This window comes from Carcharodon carcharias, chromosome 16 (genome assembly GCF_017639515.1).
Source record: "Carcharodon carcharias isolate sCarCar2 chromosome 16, sCarCar2.pri, whole genome shotgun sequence".
Classification (NCBI taxonomy): domain Eukaryota; kingdom Metazoa; phylum Chordata; class Chondrichthyes; order Lamniformes; family Lamnidae; genus Carcharodon; species Carcharodon carcharias.
In genome coordinates, this window is record NC_054482.1 from 23,617,365 (window position 1) to 23,640,294 (window position 22,930).

Genomic DNA, 22,930 nt, shown 5'->3' on the forward strand with positions numbered 1-22,930 from the left:
ATTGCTCTCAAAAGCTTGTATTTTCTCACCATATTTATCTTGTTCAAGTTGATGTAAGTTTGGCACATCAGTAATCTGAGACTCTTGCAGATTTCCAGATGGTTTCTCAAGGTATTTCCATTTATTGCCTGGGTGACTTATGTGAAACAAGAATATTTACTTTTTAAATTCATTCATTGGATGTGGGTATCACTGGCAGGCTAGCATTTATTGCTCATCCCTGACTGCCCTTGAGTAGGTGGTGGTGAGCTGCCTTCTTGAAGAGCTGCAGTCCATGTGGTGCAAGTCCAACAGTGCTGTTCAGGGGAGAGTTCCAAGATTTTGACCAAGGGCAATGAAGAAATGGCAATATATATCTGAATCAGGATGGTGTTTGATGTGAGGGGAACTTGCAGGTGATGGTGTTCCATATGTCTACTTCCCTTCTTCTAGGTGGCAGAGGTCATGGGTTTGGAAGATGATGTCAAAGCAGCTTTAGCCAGTTGTGCAGTGCATCTGTTGCCACTGTGCACCAGTGGTGTAGCGAGTGAATGTTTAAGGTGGTGGATGGGATAGCAATCAAGCAGGCTGCTTTATTTTGCATGATGTTGAGCTTCTTGAGTTTTGTTGCAGTTGCACTCATCCAGCAAGTGGAGAATATTCCATCACACTCCTGACTTGTGCTTAGAGAGGGTGTACAGGCTTTTGGGGAGTCAAGAGGTAAGTTACACAGAATTCTCACCCTTTCACCTGTTCTTTTGCCACAGTATTTGTTTGCCTGGTCCAGTTAAGTTTCTGGTCAACACTAAGCCATAGGGTATTGATGGTGGAGATTCAGCAATGGTAATGAATATCATGCGTAAATGGTTAGATTCACTATTGGAGATAGTCAATGCCTAGCACTTGATGAAGCTAAGAACAATCAATGTTAATTGCAAACAAGTAGTTACCAATCCTCAAATCTTTGCACAGACTCATAAAAATCTGCCTGTCATTAATGCTGATCAAGTGCTCTCAGATAGATTATATGTACAGTACCACACTGGAGGCCATGATTATAGAATGTGCTTCAATTGAGAGCTTCTGAAGCTAGCAGGTAGTGAGACTGAACATAGATACCACTGTTCCACCATCCCTTGAATCGTCCCATATTTTAGTACTCCATTTATTATTGCCAAATCTCCTCACTTGTATTTGATTGCTCCTTGATATTTTAACTTGAAATGTTCAGCTCCAAACCCTGCCTTAGCCATAGTCATAACACTGCTTATGCTATAATACCAAAATTCCGAGCCCCAAGAATATTTCAGCGATGAGAAATTTCCACAATTTGGCAGAATTGTACCATGGAATTCTGTCATTTTAATTTTTTTCCCGATCTCCGCCTCCCCTCAGCCGCTGCCACCGCTACTAAAGCCGAGACGAGAGAGTCTCAGAAAGCCTGGAAAATCCTGGCCAATTACAAGGCAAGGAGCAATCCAGGGTGTGCTGCTACATAGCCTCACACCTGCCCCAACCCAGCTGCTGTCCTCCATACCGGAAGACGCACTCTCCAGCTGGCTGCTAGGAATAGCTTTGGGATTCAGCAAGTGAGGGGGTAGGAGGAGGAGACAGTAGCGGAGCTCGAGTTCAGCAGACGGGAGAGGGATAGAAGTGGAGTCTGGGTGGCGGGGGAGGTGAATTGGGGATTGGGAAGAGGGAATTCTTACTAAGTGTTTGAGTGGTGAGGAGGGAGTTTGGGAAAACGGGCTGCTGAGTGACTGAAGGTGTGCATGGGGAAGAGGGTTTGGGAAGAGGAGCTGCTGAGTGAAAGTGGGGAGCAGGTGGGAAGAGGAGTGTGTGTGGTTGTGTGGTGGAAGGAGAGAAGCAGATTACAATGTGTGCATGGGGGTGATGGGGTGAGAGGGTGAGTCTTCCGTTACCAAGGAAAATGGAGGCTGAGGCCAACACAAGTACATAAAATGATGAGATTTTTACAAAATATATAAAACACAGGTGTTCATATTTATATGATGTATTATATGTTGATCTATAATACATTAATCTTAATAATTATACACTGAATGTTACTATACTGCTTTATTGCTGTTTTGTTTTTCATGGCAAACGGGATCACATTAATTTTCAACAGTTACTTTTTTATATGTCCATTCTCAGACATCAGAATAAGTGCATTTCCCACAACTCTCTCAAGGGAAGACTGCATTGATCAGTTAAGTGGCTCCAGCATTTTCAGACTGTACCTTGCTTCATTGGGTTTGTCACTAAATGCAACAGGGAACTATTACAAGTGACTGCCGTATCAGCATGGAGCCTGAGTGCGATCTCATTGAAAGCTAATGATGCCAACAAGGTACTGTGTTGTGTACTGTAGGTTCACAATAATCATTTGCTCTCCCTCTATCCTAATAATTAGCAATCTATAAAATACATTCAGTACAATAGTAGTTACCTGCCGAATTCTGAACTCCAGGCAACTAGATGCAGCAATTGCAACGTGTTTTAGTGATGTACGGGATGGGATTAACACTACCATTGCACTTTGATTTTACTTTAACCTTCCCAATATTATTTGCAACTTTAAAAAGCTCAGCTCCAGGTTTTGCCTGAGTATGAGTCACAAATGCACTAATGCAGTTATACCAAAGCAAGAAGCCCCAGAGCATTTTGTGCCTCTTACTTACCAAGGTAATTTGTGAATTAATGTGCACACAGCTGAAATCCGCCTCTATCTGGTTATATGGGGAGCCAGGGAAGTTGTAGAACAGAAGGCAAGAACTTGCTCCCTGCTCTGCCAAACTGTTTTGTTATGACTTTGAGAAAGATTTCAGAGTAAATCACGTGTCTGTATTCTTATACTGGGAAGAGTAACTGGCATGTGCAGAAAGAACAAAGTTTGTATGAAGGCACCCGAACACCTGTCATTAAAGTCAATGTAAATGAGCTTCATACTCTGTCCAACAGAGAGAATATTGATTTTCCTCACCATCCTGAGCACACTCTGTGCACTGTGGAGATTGCAGAGTTCTCATCAACCCCTTTTCACCCTTTTCACTCATGGATTCTGAAGGCAACAGAACATACGCAGTTAGGAACAATCATTGCTCATTCCACACCAACAGATTCTTGAGTCTGAAATCCTCCATTTAAACAGGTGCCCAACAATTGCAAACATTAATGAAGTTTCTAAAACACTGAAAGCTTTGCACAGAAACATAGAAAAAGAAAACCCCAGGCAGTGATGCTGCATCATATCGAGCACTTTCAGGTAAATTGTGTGTTTAGTTGTGCCGGGGAAAATGTGATGATCTGTTTGGTAATGTCAGGGCTGCACCGCCGACAGGGAACAGGAAGTGAGGTTTTCTCCCAGCTCTCAATTAACATGGACAAAAGTTTCAGAGGAAATTGTATGCCCACATTCTTCTACCAGGCAGAACACACAGCAGCTGGTAAGGGAACAGAGTGTGTATCGAGCATAACTGAGAATTCTTGCCTAAAGAAGGAATGAACGCAAATGAGCTATCCACTCTTTCGAACACAGGAAATAGTTCTCAAAAATCTCATCTGCATCTCCTCTCCATTTTTACCTTGATTTTTTGCAATGGTTTGACTTCCATTTTCACCCTCAGTGAATTGGGATTCTTGCTCATTTCCTTTTTGCTCCTCAAATCTCTGCTCAGTTCTGCATTCTGAGACAATCAGGAGAAACGCAGTTAAGGACAAACAGCATTAATTCCAAACATAGTGGCCTGAAATTTAAAGATCCGAAGAATCAAGAGGATGTGCCAGCAGCCCCGATGCCATTTTACGCTCTAACAAGTGTTGATTGGCATAAGACAGGACTTTTGCCCCTCACTCGGGAGGAGGTCCCGCCTTGGAGAGCTGCAGGCCAATTTGATTGGCTGGCAACTCACCAATCACTCCATACACAGTGCTGCAGTGGTTGGAAGTGGCACTGTAGGAAGCTGCCTGGCACTGCATCCCTGGAACCAGGAGACAGGTTAAGTGGCAGGGGTTTCAGGGCAGGGAGGGTAGGAAACATCTGAGGGGGTGGTCAGGGGGGCGATCGGTCAGGGGACTAGATCAGGTTGCGGGGGGGGGGGGTGATATCCAGAGGTCACCAAGCCATAATGGGAGGGTGCCCCAAGTCATTAGGGGGTTTCTGATGTAGGCGGCCCCACCATTTCACACCCAAGATCAAACTTATTTTCTTGACGCATTTTCCCCCTGAGATGCAGTATAACAAGGAGAAATGTGAGGTTATCCACTTTGGTAGCAAAAACAGGAAGGCAGATTATTCTCTGAATGGCTATAAATTGAGAGAGGGGAATGTGCAACGAGACCTGGGTGTCCTCGTACACCAGTAGCTGAAGGTAAGCATGCAGATGCAGCAAGCAGTAAAGAAGGCAAATGGTATGTTGGCCTTCATAGCGAGAGGATTCAAGCACAGGAGCAGGGATGCCTTGCTGCAATTATACAGGGCCTGGGTGAGACCACACTTGGAATATTGTGTGTAGTTTTGGTCGCCTTATCTGAGGAAGGATGTTCTTGCTATAGAGGGAGTGCAGCAAAGGTTTACCAAACTGATTCCTGGGATGGCAGGACTGACATATGAGGAAAGATTGAGTTGGTTAGGATTATATTCGCTGGAGTTCAGAAGAATGAGGGGGGATCTCATAGAAACTTATAAAATTCTAACAGGACTAGATGGGGTAGATTTAGGAAGGATGTTCCCGATGGTGGGGGAGTCCAGAATCAGAAGTCACAGTCTGACAATACGGGGTAGACCATTTAGAACTGAGATGAGGGGAAATTTCTTCACCCAGAGAGTGGTGAGCCTGTGGAATTTGCTATCACAGAAAGTAGTTGAGGCCAAAACATTGTAGCTTTTGGGGTGAAAGGGGTCAAAGGATATGGGGAGAAAGCAGGAGCAGGCTATTGAATTGGATGATCAGCCATGATTATAATGAATGGCGGAGCAGGCTCGAAGGGCCGAACGGCCTACTCCTGCTCCTATTTTCTATGTTTCTTATTGCAATCATAAATGTAGTTTCTATAGTGCTGAAAGCTTTGCACAGGAACATACATAAAGAAAATCCCAGGAAGTTATGCTGCATCATATCGAGCACTTTCAGATAAATTGTACTTGTATTTGTGCTGGGGAAAATGTGATGATCTGTTTGGCAATGTCGGGGGTGCACGGCCGACAGGGAACAGGAGATGAGGTTTTCCCCCAGCTTTCAATTAACATGGACAAACGTCTCAGAGGAAATTGTGTGCCCACATTCTTCTACTGGGCAGAACACACGGCAGCTGGTGAGGGACCAGTATGTGTATTGAGATTACCCAAGCATTTTTGCCTAAAGAAGAAATGGATGCAAATTAGCTACTACTCTGTTGAACACAGGAAATATTTTTCAAAAATCTCATCTGCCTCTCCTCTCCATTTTTACTTTGATTTTCTTCACCGGTTTGACTTCCATTTTCACCCTCAGAGAATTGCGATTCTTGCTCATTTCCTTTCTGCTCCTCAAATCTCTGCTCATTTCTGTATTCTGAGACAATCAGAAGAAATGCAGTTATGAATAAAGAGCATTAATTACAAACGTAGTGGGCAGAATTTTCCCTGCCGTTGGCATCAAGTATGTTCAGTGACATGAGTAGACAATATGGCGAGAGGGCCAAAAATTGGTTTCACAATGTCGTGAAACCAGTTTGCGATTGTCTGCTCAACTGGTCGATGGCAGGCCACATTTCCCGCCATTGGACGTTGAGAACCTCATTGTAATACACCTGCATATCCTTATAAGGCCAGCCCACCAGAATCATTTCCCCATGCTGGATCATCTTCCCATCTCGGCAGCAAAACACGCTGCGTTTTTCACAACAGCATACATAAGGCGTGCTTCAGGAGGTACTTCAAAGTTTGTCTATCTTGCTTCAGATAGCACTTGCAATCATCAGTGCCAGGCTTCACAGAGAGTACCACATTACTTTTAGGGGGACTCACCTGCAGGTCTCTACCTACCAAACCAACCATACGGCGTAAGTGGTTTTTCAACAGCTGCAGGGCTATGGCTTGCTTAGAGAAAGGGGAGAAATGGCCTCAGGCAAGGGAAGAGGCTGCAGGACTAGAGCTGTACTGGGGAAGGAGGGTTTCCCAGGGTGTTTGTGGGGGAGCATGTTGATCTGTGCAAAGGGCCTCAAAATGGTAAGGGCTGAGGAGGCAGTCTCCACAAGTGATGAGGCCAGATGGACATGTGAGGATATGTGTGTGAGAATGGGTAGTGATGTCTGTTGAGCTGGCAGTGAGTAAGATGCCATTGAATGTGTGATGGGCTTGAGTGTGTGAGTTTAGAGTGATGAGATGGTTAACTTATCATGGCGGCACGTATGAGATCGGTCATCCTATATCTGCATTGGATGGCCAACCTCTTCTGTGCAGCATTGGCACTGATCATCATTGCCATCGTCTACCAAGCCGGAGTGGTAATTTTGCTGCCCTCCAGCGGCCAAATCGAGCTTAGGGGACATCACAGCGGGCATCCACGGTGTTGAAAAGGTGCTCGAGGGAAGCGTCACAAAACTTGGTCTTCTAGCCTTTTAGGGCCATGTCTTCTTTGCAGCAGTTCTGGGCTGGAATCACTAGGTGTGTGCGCAGCAATAATTTAAATATGCCACCTGGCGTGATGAAGCGGTGAGCTGACGGCATGGCAGGCAAATCAGAGCCGCCCACCATCGAAACGGCGTGTTTCCTAGGAATGCATAATTAATGCGACAGGTTTGGAATGATACAGCATGCAAAGCCACCATTGCAGCTGGCGGGTAAAACATAGTTTTTTCCACCCGAGACTGCACTTAGTGCAAATCTGGGATGATTCCACCCAGAGTCTCTTACCAAAAAGGTGCCAAACACTCATTATTGTAAAAACTATTCCTATTTTAATGAAAACTTTGCATCGATGCACAGAAAATAAAGTCTTGAAAAAGAACAATTACACACTGAAATCTAATCAGGTGTTTTGGACAGATGATCTGTCCAAATAATGTATAGCAGAAAGTGTGTACAGGATGTGATCCACAAGCGGTTCTGATGAGAGTAGGTAGTGAGAGTGAAAGGTTGCTCACCACCATATGCTCTGCAGAGATTAGTGTCCAATCTGCAAACAATTTCCAGCAATGAATTACACTGCTTGTAATACAAAAACTAATTAATGTTTGATCAAATTACAATGTGTGGAGCTCTGCATCAACAGACATGAAAGCATCAATCTGGCTGATGCTGTGGATTGCTGTACCAGTCAATATATGACTTTTCACAGCAACTTATGTTGTCCATTATACACAAACCACCACTGAAGGCAAAAAGCGGGTTAGGTAGCACTGCCTGCTTTCTCATATCTCCAAGCCATCAGTTTTGGAAAAAGGTTGTCTCAGACCTCAGAGTAAATGTGTTTCCCACAATCCTCCAAACGGAAGACTGCACGGATCAGTTGAGTGGCTCAAACATTTTCAGACAGTACATTGCTTCATTGGCTTTATCACTAAATACAACAGGGAACTATCACAATTGGCTGCGTATCAACATGGAGCCTGTACGTGACCTAACTGAAAGCTTCTAGTGATACTGAAGCTTGTGAACATCAACTGCTCTTCCTCGTTCCTCATATTCACCAGTCTGGAATGTACATCTATTACAATAGTAGTTACCCACTAAAATCGATTGTATCATGTTTTAGTGCTGGTCAGGACTCTTTGATTAACACTCCCACTCCAACTCCCCTGGACCTGATCAATATTATTTTCACCATTTTCAGCATGATTTTTCTTTTCATCCTGAGTTAATTTTGTACCCTTTCTGCACTGTGGATATTGCAAAATTCCTATCAACCTCTTATTACATTTTTCACTGGAATCGGAGATGAACAGTCAGGAACAGTGATTCCTAATTCCAAACAAAAAGATTTCTGGGTCCGAATTCTCTCTTTAAGCAGGTGCCCAACAATTGGAACCATAAATGTAGTTTCTAAAATGCTGAGAGCTTTGCACAGAAACAGACAAAAAGGAACTCCCAGGAAGTGATGTTGCATCAAATTGAGAACTTTCAGATGAACTGTGTTCTTAATTGTGCCGGGGAAAATGTGATGTTTGGTAATGTCGGGTGTGCAAGGCCAGCGGGGAACAGGAGGTCAGGTTTTCTCCCAGCTCTCATTTAACATGGAGAAAAGTCTGAGAGGAAATTGTGTGCCCACATTCTTCTATCAGGCGGAGTACATGGCATCTGGTATGGGAACAGTGTGTATTGAGCATACTAGGGCATTTTGGCCTAAAGAGAAAATGGACGCAAATGAGCTATCACTCTGTCAAACTCAAGAAATATATCTCAAAAATCTCATCTGCATCTGCTCTCCATTTTTACCTTGATTTTCTTCATCGGCTTGACTTCCATTGTCACCCTCAGTGAATTGGGATGCTTGCTTGTTTCCTTTCTGCTCCTCAAATCTCTGCTCAGTTCTGCATTCTGAGCCTATCAGAAGAAATGCAGTTCACAACAAAGAGCATTAATTCCAAACATAGTGTCATTTATCAAAAACATGCCAAGCACTCACAATTGTAAAACTATTTCTCACACACTAAAATCTAATCAGCTGATTTTGGATAGATGATCTGTCGAATAATGTACAGCAGAAAGTGGCCTGAATTTTTCGCTTGTTGGATGCGCGCGATTGGTGTGCCCGACCACGATTGCCCCTGACCACGATTTCGCACTAGCTGACCAATTACAGCCAGCCAGCGTGAACTACGTGCTGAGAAAGGTTCAGCACAGCCAGTCAGGGTGGGCAGAGGGCAGGGGCCAACGTCACCACGCGTGCTGGTGAGTGCTTCCAGTAAGCTCCCGGAAGGCAGACAGCTGCCTCAGGGAGTTGCAGCCCTCCACAGAATACGCCAAACAACAAAAATGCTGCAAAATATGTCCATGCAGCACAATTAACCACCTGAAACCATACCTCAGAAAAAAAAAAGTCCTCAGATAACTCATCATTTTATTTCACCAAGGTGATTTCATCCCGCCCGGGATCGAGGTTTCAGCAAGAATGTAAAGGCCACCTGGCCAACTGGCCCATCCACCAAACGTAAAAATGGCCAGGCCACAAGAAATCACTTTCAGTTGCTTCCTTAATGGACTTCATTGCCAGTTTAATTGTCGGTAGGCACACGGCGAGATATCACGCCAGTGCGCGAGAACCTTGGGATGCTCGCCCGACGCCATTTCGTGCAATTTCATGTGCGTTTGGGTCAGGCAAATGCCTGCCTGATCAATGTAAAGTTCTGGTCAGTGTTGACAGGATGTGATTGACAAGTGGTTCTGATGACAGCAGGTAGTGAGAGTGAAAGGTTGCTCACTACCATGTGCTCTGCGGAGATTAGTGTCCAATCTGCAAACAATTTCCTGCAATGAATTACACTGTAACATGAAATATAAAAGAATACTTGATCGATTTACAATGTGTGGAGCTCTGCATCAACCAACTTGAAGACAACTATGTGGGTGATGCTGTGAATTGCTGTACCAATCAGTCAATATATGACTTTTCACAGCAAGTTATGTTGCCAACCATACACAAACTACCACTGTAAGCAGAAAATGGGTCAGGTAGCACGGCCTGCTTTCTCACATCTCCTGGCCATCAGTTTTGGACAAAGATTGTCTCAGACCTCAGAGGAACTGCGTTTCCCACAAACCTCAAAAGGGAAGACTGCATTAATCAGTTAAGTGGCTCCAGCATTTTCAGACTGTACCTTGCTTCATTGGGGAATATCACAAGTGGCTGCCGTATTAGTATGGAGCCTGAGTGTGATCTCATTGAAAGCTTCTGATGCAAACAGGTACTTATACTCAAGTTTCACAATAATCATCTGCTGTCTCTCTCTCTCTCTATCCTAATAATTGCCAGTCTTTAAAATATATTCAGTACAATACTAAGTTACTGGCTGAATTCTGAACTCCTGGCAACTAGATTCAGTAGATAAAAAACAAAAAACTGCGGATGCTGGAAATCCAAAACAAAAACAGAATTACCTGGAAAAACTCAGCAGGTCTGGCAGCATCGGCGGAGAAGAAAAGAGTTGACGTTTCGAGTCCTCATGACCCTTCCACAGGTAGGGTCATGCCAGACCTGCTGAGTTTTTCCAGGTAATTCTGTTTTTGTTTTGAACTAGAATCAGTAATTGCACCATGTTCTAGTGCTGTACGCATCTCTTTGCTTAACAGTGCCACTGCACACTCCTTTTACCTTAACTTCTCCAATATTATTTTCAAGTTTAAAAAGTTCAGCTCCAAACGTGTTAATGCAATTATGCCAAAGCAAGGAGCCCCAAAGAATTTTGTTTCCATTACTAAGCAAAGGTAATTTACGCATTAACTTACACACAGCAGAAATCTGCCTCTATCTCGTTATTGAGGAGGCAGGGAAGTTGTGGAACAGAAGGCAAGGACCTGCTCCCCGCTCTGCCAAACTCTCAGTTCTGTTATGAATTGGAGAGTGACTTCAGAGTAAATTTGAGTATTTTGATACTGGGGAGAGTAACTGGCATGTGCAGAAAGAACAAAGTTTGCATGAAGACGCCTGAGCATCTGTCATTAAAGTCGAGAACTGAATGTAAATGAGCTTCGCACTCTGTCCAGCATAGAGAATATTGATTTTCCTCATCATCCCGACTACCCTCTGTGCACTGTAGAAGTTGCAGAGTTCCCATCGACCCCTTTTCACTCGTTTCACTCGGGGATTCTGAGTGAAGCAGAACATACGCAATTGGAAACAATCATTGCTAATCCCAAACCAACAGTTTCCTAGATCTGAAACCCTCCATTCAAACAGCTGCCCAATAATAGGAATCGTGAATGTAGTTTCTAAAATGCTTTAAGCTCTGCACAGGAACACAAAATGAAACTCCCAGCGAGTGATGCTGCCATCAAATCAAGCGCTTTTAGGTAAATTTTATGTTTAATTGTGCTGAGGTAAATGTGATGCTCTGGTAATGCTGGAGGCGCAAGGTCGACAGGGAACAGGAGGTGAGGTTTTCTCCCAACTCAATTAACATGGACAAAAGTCTCAGAGGAAATTGTGTGCCCACCATTCTTCTACCAGGCAGAATACATGGAATCTAGTGAGGGAACAGAGTGTGTATCGAGCATACCAGGGCATTTTTGCCCAAAGAAGAAATGGATGCATTTGGGATTTCCACGCAGTTGAACACAAGAAATATCCCTCAAAAATCTCATCTGCATCTCCTCTCCATTTTTACCTTCATTTCTTTCATCGGTTTGATTTTCATTTTCATCATCAGCGAATTGGGATTCTTGCTCATTTCCTTTCTGCTTCTCAAATCTCTGCTCAGTTCTGCATTCTGAGGCTATCAGAAAAAATGCAGTTCAGAACAAAGAGCATTAATTCCAAACTTTGTGTCTCTTATCAAAAAATGTGTCAAACACTCATTATTGTAAAAACTATTTCTCAAATACTGAAATCTTTGCATTCATACACAGAAAGTTTTGAAAAACAACAATTAAACACTGAAATCTAATCAGGTGATTTTGGACAGATGATCTGTCCAATGATGTATAGCAGAAAGTGTGTACAGGATGTGATTGACAAGTGGTTCTGATGAGAGCAGGTAGTGAGGGTGAAAGGTTGCTCACTACCATGTGCTCTGCAGAGATTAGTGTCCAATCTGCTAACAGTTTCCTGCAATGAATTACACTGCTTATAATTTTTTTTAAAATTATTTGATCAAACTACAATGTGTGGAGCTCTGCATCAACAGATGTGAAAGCATCAGTCTGGGTGATGCTGTGAATTGCTGTACCAATCACTCAATATATAACTTTTTATAGCAACTTATGTTGTACTTCATTCACAAACAACCGCTGAAGGCAGAAAGCGGGTTAGGTAGTACTGCCTGCTTTCTCATATCTCCGAGCCATCAGTTTTGGAAAAAGGTTGTCTCAGACCTCAGAGTAAGTGTGTTTCCCACAATCCTCCAAAGGAGGACTACATTGATCAGTTGAGTGGCTCAAACATTTTCACTGTACCTTGCTTCATTGGGTTTTTCACAAACTACAATAGGGAACTATCACAAGTGGCTGCCGTATCAACATGGAGCCCTATGTGACCTAACTGAAAGCTTCTAATGATAATGAAGCTTGTGAACATCAACTGCTCTTCCTCGTTCTTCATATTCACCTGTCTGGAATGTACATTTATTACAATAGTAGTTACCTGTTGACTTCGATTATATCATGTTTTAGTGCTGGTCAGGACTCTTGATTAATAAAAATACCTGGAAAAACTCAGCAGGTCTGACAGCATCTACGGAGAGGAACACAGTTAATGTTTCGAGTCTGTTTGACTCTTCAACAGAACTAAAGAAAAATAGAAAAGAGGTGAAGTATAAGCTGGTTGGTGGTGGGGTGGGGGGGGGGGGGGGGGGGGGGGGTGTGTGTGGACAGGGAGAGCTGGATACAGGGCCAGTGATAGGTGGAAGATAGCCAAAAGATGTCATAGTCAAAAGGACAAAGAGGTGTTGAAGGTGGTGATATTATCTAAGGAATGTGCTAATAGGTGACATTAAGGGTACAAAGCAGGACCAGCAAGGTACAGATAACCCTAGTGGGGGTGGGGTGGGGGGAAGGGGTCGAAATAGGCTAAAATGTAGAGATAAAACATTATCCATGGATGGAAATACATTTAAAAATAATGGAAATAGGTGGAAAAAGAAAAATCTATATAAATTATTGAAAAAAAGGCGGATCAGAAAGGGGGTGGGGATGGTGGAGAGAGCTCATGATCTAAAATTGTTGAACTCAATACAGAAGGCCAAAGGTTTTCCACCCATGGTGGTTGACAGGGCCCTCAACCGTGTCCGGCCCATCTCCCACACAGCTGCCCTCACACCTTCCTCTCCCTCCCAGAACCGTGATAGGGCCCCCCTTGTCCTCACTCATCACCCCACCAGCCTCCACATTCAAAGGATCATCCTCCGCCATTTCCACCAACTCCAGCATGATGCCACCACCAAACACATCTTCCCTTCACCCCCCGGCGGCATTCCGCAGGGATCGTTCCCTCCAGGACAACCTGGTCCACTCCTCCATCACCCCCTACACCTCAACCCCCTCCCACGGCACCTCCCCATTCAACCGCAGAAGATGCACCACCTGCCCCTTTACTTCCCCTTTACACCGCCCAAGGGCCCAAACACTCCTTTCAAGTGAAGCAGCATTTCACTTGCACTTCCCTCAATTTAGTCTATTGCATTCGCTGTTCCTAATGTGGTTTCCTCTACATGAGAGAGACTAAACGCAGACTGGATGACCACTTTGCGGAACACCTTCAGTCTGTCAGCAAGCATGACCCAGCCCTCCCTGTCGCTTGCCATTTCAACACTCACCCTGCTCTCATGCCCACATGTCCGTCCTTGGCCTGCTGCAATGTTCCAGTGAAGCTCAACGCAAACTGGAGGAACAGCACCTCATCTTCCGACTAGGCACTTTACAGCCTTCCGGACTGAATATTAAGTTCAACAATGATAGATAATGAACTCTCTCCTTCATCCCCACCCCCTTTCCAATCCCCCTTTTTTCCAATATTTCTCTTTGATTAACACTCCCACTCCAACTCCCCTGGACCTGATCAATATTATTTTCACCATTTTCATCCTGAGCTAATTTTGTCCCCTTTCTGCATTATGGACGTTATAAGTTTGCTAGCAACCTCTTATTACATTTTTCACTTGTGGATTCGGAGATAAACAGAAGATATAGTCAGGAAGAGTGATTCTTAATTCCAAACAAAAAGATTCCTGCGTCCAAAATCCTTTCTTTAAACAGGTGCCCAACAATTAGAACTGTAAATCTGGTTTCTAAAATGCTGAAAGCTTTGCACAGAAACACACGAGAAGGAACTCCCAGGAAGTGATGCTGCATCAAATTAAGAACTTCCAGGTGAACTGTGTTCTTAATTGTGCTGGGGAAAATGTGATGATCTGTTTGGTAATGTTGGGGGTGCACAGCGGACAGGGAACAGAAGGTGACGTTTTCTCCCAGCTCTCAATTAACATGGGCAAAAGCCTCAGAGGAAATTGTGTGTTCACATTCTTCTACCAGGCAGAATACATGGTATCTGGTGAGGGAACAAAGTGTGTATCGAGCATACCAGAGCATTTTTGCCCAAAGAAGAATTGGATGCAAGTGAGCTCTTCACTCTGTCAAACACAAGATATGTTCCTCAAAAATCTCATCTGCATCTCCTCTCCATTTTCACCTTGAGTTCCTTCATCGGTTTGATTTCCATTTTCACCTTCAGCGAATTGTGATTCTTGCTCATTTCCTTTCAGCTGCTCCAATCTCTGCTCTTTTCTCCATTCTGAGGCTATCAGAAGAAATGCAGTTAAGAACAAAGAGCATTAATTCCAAGCATAGTGTGGTTTATCAAAAACATGCCAAGTACTCACAATTGTAAAAACTATTTCTCAAACACTGAAATCTTTCCATCGATGCACACTAAACAAGGTTCTGAAAAAGGGCAATTACACACTGAAATCCAATCAGCTGATTTTGGACAGATGTTCTGTCAAATAATGTACAGCAGAAAGTGGACTGGATTTTTCATTTGTTGGATGTGTGCGATCAGCGTGCCCGAGAGCAGATGGGAAACGGACCCCCGACCACGATTGGCCCCTTAGCGCGATTTTGCACTGGCTGACCAACTAACGGCCAGCCAGCGTGAACCACGCACTGTGAATGGTTCAGTGCTGCCAGTTGAGGCGGGCAGAGGGTGGGCACTAACATCACCATGGATACTGGTGTGCGCTTCCAGTGTCCTGTGAGCTTCCAGAAGGCAGACAGCTGCCTCAGGGAGCTGCAGACCTCCACAGAATAAATAAAACAAAAATACTGCAAAATATGTCCATGCAGCACCATCAAGTACCTGAAACCATACCTCAAAAAAACAGATATCTCTTTTTATTTAATTTCCCCAAGGAGATTTCATCCCACCCTGGATCGAGGTTTGAGCAAAAATGTAAAGGCCGACTGGCCCACCCACCAACCGTAAAAGTGGACAGGCCACAAGAAATCACTTTCAATTGCTTTCTTAATGGGCTTCACTGGCAGCTTAATTGTCGATGGGCGCACTTCCGACCATCGAGAATGTCTTCCCAGCAAGATATCGCACAAGTGCACAAAGTCCTTGGGATGCTCACCCGACACCATTTCGCGCAATTTCATGTGTGTTTGGGTCAGGTGCGTCCCGCCCGATCAACGTAAAGTGTACAGGATGCAATTAACAAGTGGTTCTGATGACAGCAGGTAGTGAGAGTGAAAGATTGCTCACCACCATGTGCTCTGCAGAGATTAGTATCTAATCTGCAAACATTTTCCTGCAATGAATTACACTGTTATATGAAACATAAAAGAATATTTGATCAAGTTACAATGTGTGGAGCTCTGCATCAACCAACTTGAAAGCATCAATCTGGGTGATGCTGTGGATTCTGTACCAATCAGTCAATATATGACTTATTGCAGCAAGTTATGTTGTCAGCCATACACAAACTACCACTGTGAGCAGAAATCAGGACAAGTAGTACTGCCTGCTTTCTCACATCTCCTGGCAATCAGTTTTGGATAAAGATTGTCTCAGACCTCAGCGGAACTGTGTTTCCCACAATCCTCAAAGGGAAGACTACATTAATCAGTTAAGTGGCTCCAGCATTTTCAGACTGTAGCTTGCTTCATTGGGTTTGTCATTAAATATAAAATGGGAACTACACAAGTGGCTGCCGTAATAGCATGGAGCCTGAGTGTGGTCTCATTGAATACTTCTGATGCCAACACGTACTTATACTCAAGGTTCACAATAATCATCTGCTTTTTCTCTCTATTCTAATAATTACCAGTCTTTTCAATATATTCAGTACAATAGTAAGTTACCTGCTGAATTCTGAACTCCAGGCAAATAGATTCAGTAACTGCACCATGTTCTAGTTTATACCTGACTCTTTGCTGAATAGTGCCACTGCACATCCCTTCTACCTTAACTTTCCCAATATTATTTTCAACTTTAAAAAGTTCAGCTCCAAATGTGCTCATGCAATTATGCCAAAACAAGAAGCCCCAAAGAATTTTGTTTCCATTACTAAGCAAAGGTAATTTCTGCATTAACTTACACACAGCTGAAGTCTGCCTCTATCTGGTTATATGGGGAGGCAGGGAAGTTGTGGAACAGAAGGCAAGGACTTGCTCCCTGCTCTGCCAAACTCTCAGTTTTGTTATGAATTTGAGAGTGACTTCAGAGTAAATCATGTGTCTGTATTTTTATACTGGGGGGAGTAACTGGCATGTGCAGAAAGAACAACATTTGCATGAAGACGCCCGATCACCTGTCATTAAAGTCAACAACTGAATGTAAATGAGCTTCTCACTCTGTCCAGCATAGAGAATATTGATTTTCCTCACCATCCTCACTTCCCTCTGTGAACTGTAGAAGTTGCAGAGTTCCCGTCGACTCCTTTTCAGACTTCTCATTCGTGGATTCTGAGAGAAACAAAACATACGCAGTTGGGAACAATCATTGCTAATCCCAAACCAACAGGTCCTGGATCTGAAACCCTCCAGTTAAACAGGTGCCCAATAATAGCAATCGTAAATGTAGTTTCAAAAATGCTTAAAGTTTTGCACGGAAACATACAAAAATAAACTACAAGGAAGTGATGCTGCCATCAACTCGAGTGCTTACAGGTAAATTGTATGTTTAATTGTGCCGGGGAAAATGTGATGATCTGTTCGGTAATGTCGGGGGCACAAGGCTGGCAGGGAACAGGAGGTGAGATTTTCTCCCAGCTCTCAATTAACATGGACAAAAGTCTCAGAGGAAATTATGTGCCCACCATTCTTCTACTAGGCAGAATACATGGAATCTGGCGAGGGGACAGAGTGTGTATCGAGCATACCAGAGCATTTTTACCCAAAAAAGAAATGGATGCAAATGAGCTCTCCACACTGTCGAACACAAGAAATATTCCTCAAAAATCTCATCTGCATCTCCTCTCCGTTTTTACCTTGATATCCTTCATCGGTTTGACTTCCATTTTCACCATCAGGGAATTGGGATTCTTGCTCATTTCCTTTCAGCTCCTCAAATCTCTGCTGAGTTCTGCATTCTGAGACTATCAGAAAAAATGCAGTTAAGAACAAAGAGCATTAATTCCAAACTTAGTGTCTCCTATCAAAAATGTGTCAAACACTCATTATTGTAAAAACTATTTCTCAAACACTGAAATCTTTGCAATGATGCACACAAAAGAAAATTTTGAAAAAGAACATTAAACACTAAAATCTAATCGGGTGATTTTGGACAGATAACCTGTCCAATGATGTATAGCAGAAAGTGTGTACAGGATGTGATCGACAAGTGGTTCTGATGAGAGCAGGTAGTGAGGGTGAAAGCTTGCTCACCACCATGTGCTCTGCAGAGATTAGTGTCCAATCTGCTAACAGTTTCCTGCAATGAATTACACTGCTTATAATTTTTTTAATTATTTGATCAAATTACAATGTGTGGAGCTCTGCATCAACCAACTTGAAAGAATCAATCTGGGTGATGCTGTTCTGTGCCATTAAAATTCTGTGATTCTGTGAATCAGTCAATACTTGACTTTTCACAGCAAGTTATGTTGTCAACCATACACAAACTACCACTGTGAGCAGAAAACGGGACAAGTAGTACTGCCTGCTTTCTCACATCTCCTGGCCATCAGTTTTGGATAAAGATTGTCTCAGCCCTCAGAGGAACTGTGTTTCCCACAATCCTCAAAAGGGAAGACTACATTAATCAGTTAAGTGGCTCCAGCATTTTCAGACTGTAGCTTGCTTCATTGGGTTTGTCATTAAATATAAAATGGGAACTACACAAGTGGCTGCCGTAACAGCATGGAGCCTGAGTGTGGTCTCATTGAATACTTCTGATGCCAACACGTACTTATACTCAAGGTTCACAATAATCATCTGCTTTTTCTCTCTATTCTAATAATTACCAGTCTTTTCAATATATTCAGTACAATAATAAGTTACCTGCTGAATTCTGAACTCCAGGCAAATAGATTCAGTAATTGCATCATGTTCTAGTGTTATACCTGACTCTTTGCTGAATAGTGCCACTGCACATCCCTTCTACCTTAACTCTCCCAATATTATTTTCAACTTTAAAAAGTTCAGCTCCAAATGTGCTCATGCAATTATGCCAAAACAAGAAGCCCAAAGAATTTTGTTTCCATTACTAATCAAAGGTAATTTATTCATTAACTTACACTCAGCTGAAGTCTGCCTCTATCTGGTTATATGGGGAGGCAGGGAAGTTGTGGAACAGAAGGCAAGGACCTGCTCCCCGCTCTGCCAAACTCTCAGTTCTGTTATGAATTTGAGAGTGACTTCAGAGTAAATTGTGTGTCTGTATTTTTATACTGGGGAGAGTAACTGGCATGTGCAGTAAGAACAAAGTTTGCATGAAGACGCCCGAGCATCTGTCATTAAAGTCAAGAACTGAATGTGAATGAGCTTCTCACTCTGTCCAGCATAGAGAATATTGATTTTCCTCACCATCCCAACTTCTCTCTGTGCACTGTAGAAGTTGCAGAGTTCCCTTCGACCCCTTTTCACTCGTGGATTCCGAGAGAAACAGAACATACCCAATTAGGTACAATCATTGCTAATCCCAAACCAACAGTTTCCTGGGTCTGAAACCCTCCAGTTAAACAGCTGCCCAATAATAGGAAACGTAAATGTAGTTTCTAAAATGCTTCAAACTCTGCACAGAAACACACAAAATTAAAATCCCAGCGAATGATGCTGCCATCAAATCGAGCACTTTCAGGTAAATTGTATGTTTAATTGTGCTGAGGTTATGTCGGAGGCGCAAGGTCGACAGGGAACAGGAGGTGAGGTTTTCTCCCAGCTCTCAATTAACATGGACAAAAGTCTGAGAGGAAATTGTGTGCCCACCATTCTTCTACCAGGCAGAATACATGGAATCTGGCGAGGGGACAGAGTGTGTATCGAGCATACCAGAGCATTTTTACCCAAAGAAGAAATGGATGCAAATGAGCTCTCCACACTGTCAAACACAAGAAATATTCCTCAAAAATCTCATCTGCATCTCCTCTCCATTTTTACCTTCATTGGTTTGACTTCCATTTTCAGCATCAGCGAATTGGGAATCTTGCTCATTTCCTTTCTGCTCCTCAAATCTCTGCTCGGTTCTGCATTCTGAGACTGTCAGAAAAAATGCAGTTCAGAACAAAGAGCATTAATTCCAAACTTCGTGTCTCTTATCAAAAATGTGTCAAACACTCATTATTGTAAAAACTATTTCTCAAACACTGAAATTTTTGCATTGATGCACACAAAAAAAAGCTTTGAAAAAGAACGATTAAACACTGAAATCTAATCAGGTGATTTTGGACAGATAATCTGTCCAATAATGTAAAGCAGAAAGTACAAGATGTGATCGGCAAGTGATTCTGATGAAAACAAGTCATGAGGGTGAAAGATTGTTCGCCACCATGTGCTCTGCAGAGATTAGTGTCCAATCCACAAACAATTTCATGCAACGAATTACACTGTAAGATAAAAAATAATAAAATATTTGATGAAATTACAAATGTGTGGATCTCTGTATCAACAGATGTAATTATGCTAGACAAGCATAAATCTGGGTGATGCTCTGGACTGCTGTACCAGTCAATATATGACTTTTCACAGCAACGTATGTTGTCAATCATACACAAACTACCACTGTGAGCAGAAAATGGCTCAGGTAGTATTGCCTGCTTTCTCACATCTCCTGGCCATCAGTTTTGGAAAAAGATTGTCTCAGCACTTAGTGTAAGTGTGTTTCCCACAATCTCCTAAAGGGAAGATGGATCACACAACAACCTCAGTCTTTTGCTTGTTTGTATGTTGTATCTTAACAGCACAAGAATTCCTCCCCTCCTCAAGAGGTTATACATGTATGGTTCCCAACTGTGATTAAGTATATTCCTATGACTTGCCCTACACACTCAACCTATTGATTGGCCAACATATCCATCATTGTGACCCACTGCCTTCTTATGCCAATTGGAAAGAAAGACTACCAATTGGATGATGCATGACTGTCAGCCAAACAGCTTTTTTACCATTTTCAATATCTCAAAGCTTTTCTCCAGGATTGCACACGGCAGTGGCCCAGAAATTGGTCTTAAATTCCTGGGGACTCCGGACCAGCCCTGGAGGGTTGACAACCCCCCATATACTTGGGAACATTAGGTTATTCACGGGAACATTACAGATGGACATTTAAAAAAAAATATTTTTGAAGTTAAAAAATGTTGCAACAAGAGACCTGTCAACTATATACTCGGAACGAGTCACTTGTGACTTATTGCGGTTGTTTCTGACGATCAATCACTTCATTTACGGGGAAAGGCACCATTGCGCCTCACTCTTTGCTGATAAACCATTGCCTTGAATCCTTTCCAATCATCCACTCCTTGCTGTGAGGGTGGTTCAATTGCCCACCGCTCAAAGCGCCAGATACCGAGAATCTGTGTCCGTTTGCCCTCAGCTGAACTTAAGGGAACCGATTTACTGAAGCGAACCTCACTTGCTTTAACTGTTCGTCCAAGGGCTGTTGTTTGGTTCTGGCGCAGCTAACATGCCAGCACACAGTGCGTAGAGGCCGTGAAAGCAGTCAAACATCAGCACCACTGTGTGGATGGTGAATGTGCCTGTGCGCAGGCACAGTACAGTGTATTCATAGCAGACCCCTTGAAATCTTTCCCGGATCCCTTCAGGTTCACAATCCCCTAGTCAAGAATCCCTGTTCTGGATAGACAAGCTAAAATAGGACAGATTTGCCACGAACATCACATGTGTTGAGAGAAAAGATCGAAGATTGTGTCACACAAATGGCGTGTAGTAACTGATTGCACTCAGCTAACCCAGCAGATCCATAAATCATAGAGTCTGCGTACGTTTTCCACATTTAACCAAGAATACTCAACTGCTGTAAACAAAATGGTTTCTTATATTACAGATGTCATGAAAAGTGGTTTTGCTTCCTTCCGTATGTCCTAACTCCCAAAGAGCGATACAAAACATACAGTGAATGCAGATAGTGATGCCAATGCTCACAATGATCTTGATTTATGGGCTAGTTTCTTGTTGCTTAAACACAGAAAGCAACGTAAATGGCTTCGAAATTGAGAGTTGCAGTGACTAGGATGAGGCTCACGAATGCTCTTGATCTGACTTGTCCCTTGCAAAGAATCGCCTCATGTTTCTTGAATGTCAGACCTGAAAGGTCAACCCTCCACAAATGAAGCCGGACCCGCAGAGTTTTGCCAGCATTTTTATGTGTTCGTTTCACATTCCCAGCAACTGAAGTTTTGTGTTTTGCTTACTTTGCAGTCACAGACAAGTCCATCACCAACTCAGTCACTTCCTGACAACTCAAGTCACTTCCTGAAAACTCACTCAATGCAAACAGCACCTACCCCTCACTCTCACCGCCCCCAAACCCCAGCAGCCAACCTTCTTGCTGGTGTTCCATGGTGTCAGTGAGGCTTCTCCCAATCTTTGCGGACCCGCAAAGTGATCATTCGATCACTGCTCCAACCCTGCACGCTTCCGCTAACCAGCAGACTTCCGCGTCTGCAGCACGGGCCCCATTCGTTTCCGCCCGGCATACTTGCGGGTACGTTTGCGGAGAATGGCCTGGGAAAGCGGAGAGGCTTGTATTGGGACGGACTGCGGGGCAGAGTGTACTTCCGATAGCCTCCAGTTCGGGGCAAACACATGCCGAACTGAATTGGGATCGAAGGCTTGTTCCAGAGGCTAATCTGATTCAAACCTCCCACCTGAATCATTTAGTTCTGGAAATGTACAGTGAACCATATACAACTTTTGTACACTTGCCAACTTAAAAGAAATCTTGCAGAAGCTGAGGGGACAATCCAAAAACAACCTTCATATACAAACTGCTTTAAAAACAGGAAATGGTAAAAACACGCAGTTCAGACAACATTAGGGAAAAGGCAGGTAGAGACCAGTCACTGTCCAATCACTGCCATTAATTTAGAATCTGCTACAAAATCAAAAATGGCTGGAAAAACTCAGCAGGTCTGACAGCATCTGTGGAGACAAAGACAGAATTAACATTTCGAGTCCATATGACTTCTTTGGAACTAATGGGAAGTAAAAATGTGGTCAAATTTATACTGTTTAAGGGGGCTGGGACAGGTGAAGCTGGGTAGAAGGCCAGTGATAGGTGGAGGCAAAGGAGAGATTGCCAAAGATGTCATAAACAAAAGGTCGAAGGGGTGTTGATGGTGGTGATACTGGGTAAAGGAGGTGCTAATGGTGACGTTAAAAGTAGAAAGCAGAATGAGCAACTGACAGATGGCCCTGGTGGGTGTTGGGGGAGGGGACGGTGTGGGGAAAAAAGATCAAAATAGGCTAAAAGGTGGGGATAAAAGAATGAATGGAAATAAATTTTAAAAGATAGTAATAGAAAAAGGTGGGAAAATATAAAAATTTAAAAATAAATATTTGATAGAAGGGGATCAAAAAGGGATGAGGATGGAGGAGAGAGTTCATGGTCTGAAGTTGTTGAACTCAATGTTAAGTCCGGAAGGCTGTAAAGTGCCTAGTCAGAAGATGAGGCGCTGTTCCTCCAGTTTGTGTTGAGCTTCACTGGAACATTACTGCAGGCCAAGGATGGACATGTGGGCATGAGAGCAGGGTGGAGTGTTGAAATGGCAAATGACAGGAAGGACTGGGTCATGCTTGCAGACAGACCAAAGGTGTTCCACAAAGCAATCACCCAGTCTGCATTTGGTCTCTCCAATGTAA

General features: G+C 43.3%; 1 protein-coding gene across 5 annotated transcripts in view; it reads right to left on the bottom strand.

Annotated features, from left to right (window-relative positions):
* LOC121289231 (torsin-1A-interacting protein 1-like) overlaps positions 1-21,767 on the bottom strand; it is a 93,355-nt gene extending 71,588 nt beyond the window's left edge. Inside the window, exons 1-10 of one of the 5 annotated variants that reach the window (XM_041208453.1) lie at positions 21,611-21,767; positions 19,211-19,309; positions 17,101-17,208; positions 16,499-16,576; positions 14,304-14,411; positions 11,287-11,394; positions 8,399-8,506; positions 5,433-5,534; positions 3,567-3,668; positions 2,966-3,043 (exon numbers count right to left, since the gene is read on the bottom strand). In XM_041208453.1, coding sequence (XP_041064387.1) covers positions 2,966-3,043; positions 3,567-3,668; positions 5,433-5,534; positions 8,399-8,506; positions 11,287-11,394; positions 14,304-14,411; positions 16,499-16,576; positions 17,101-17,208; positions 19,211-19,309; positions 21,611-21,629 — 910 coding nt within the window. In that variant the 5' untranslated portion in view covers positions 21,630-21,767. Of the gene's footprint in view, positions 1-2,965; positions 3,044-3,566; positions 3,674-5,432; positions 5,535-8,398; positions 8,507-11,285; positions 11,395-14,303; positions 14,412-16,498; positions 16,577-17,100; positions 17,209-19,210; positions 19,310-21,081; positions 21,204-21,610 lie in introns of those variants that run through there. The other 4 variants (XM_041208452.1, XM_041208456.1, XM_041208455.1 and 1 more) reach the window with 4 other exon arrangements.
* Positions 21,768-22,930: the final 1,163 nt, after the last annotated feature.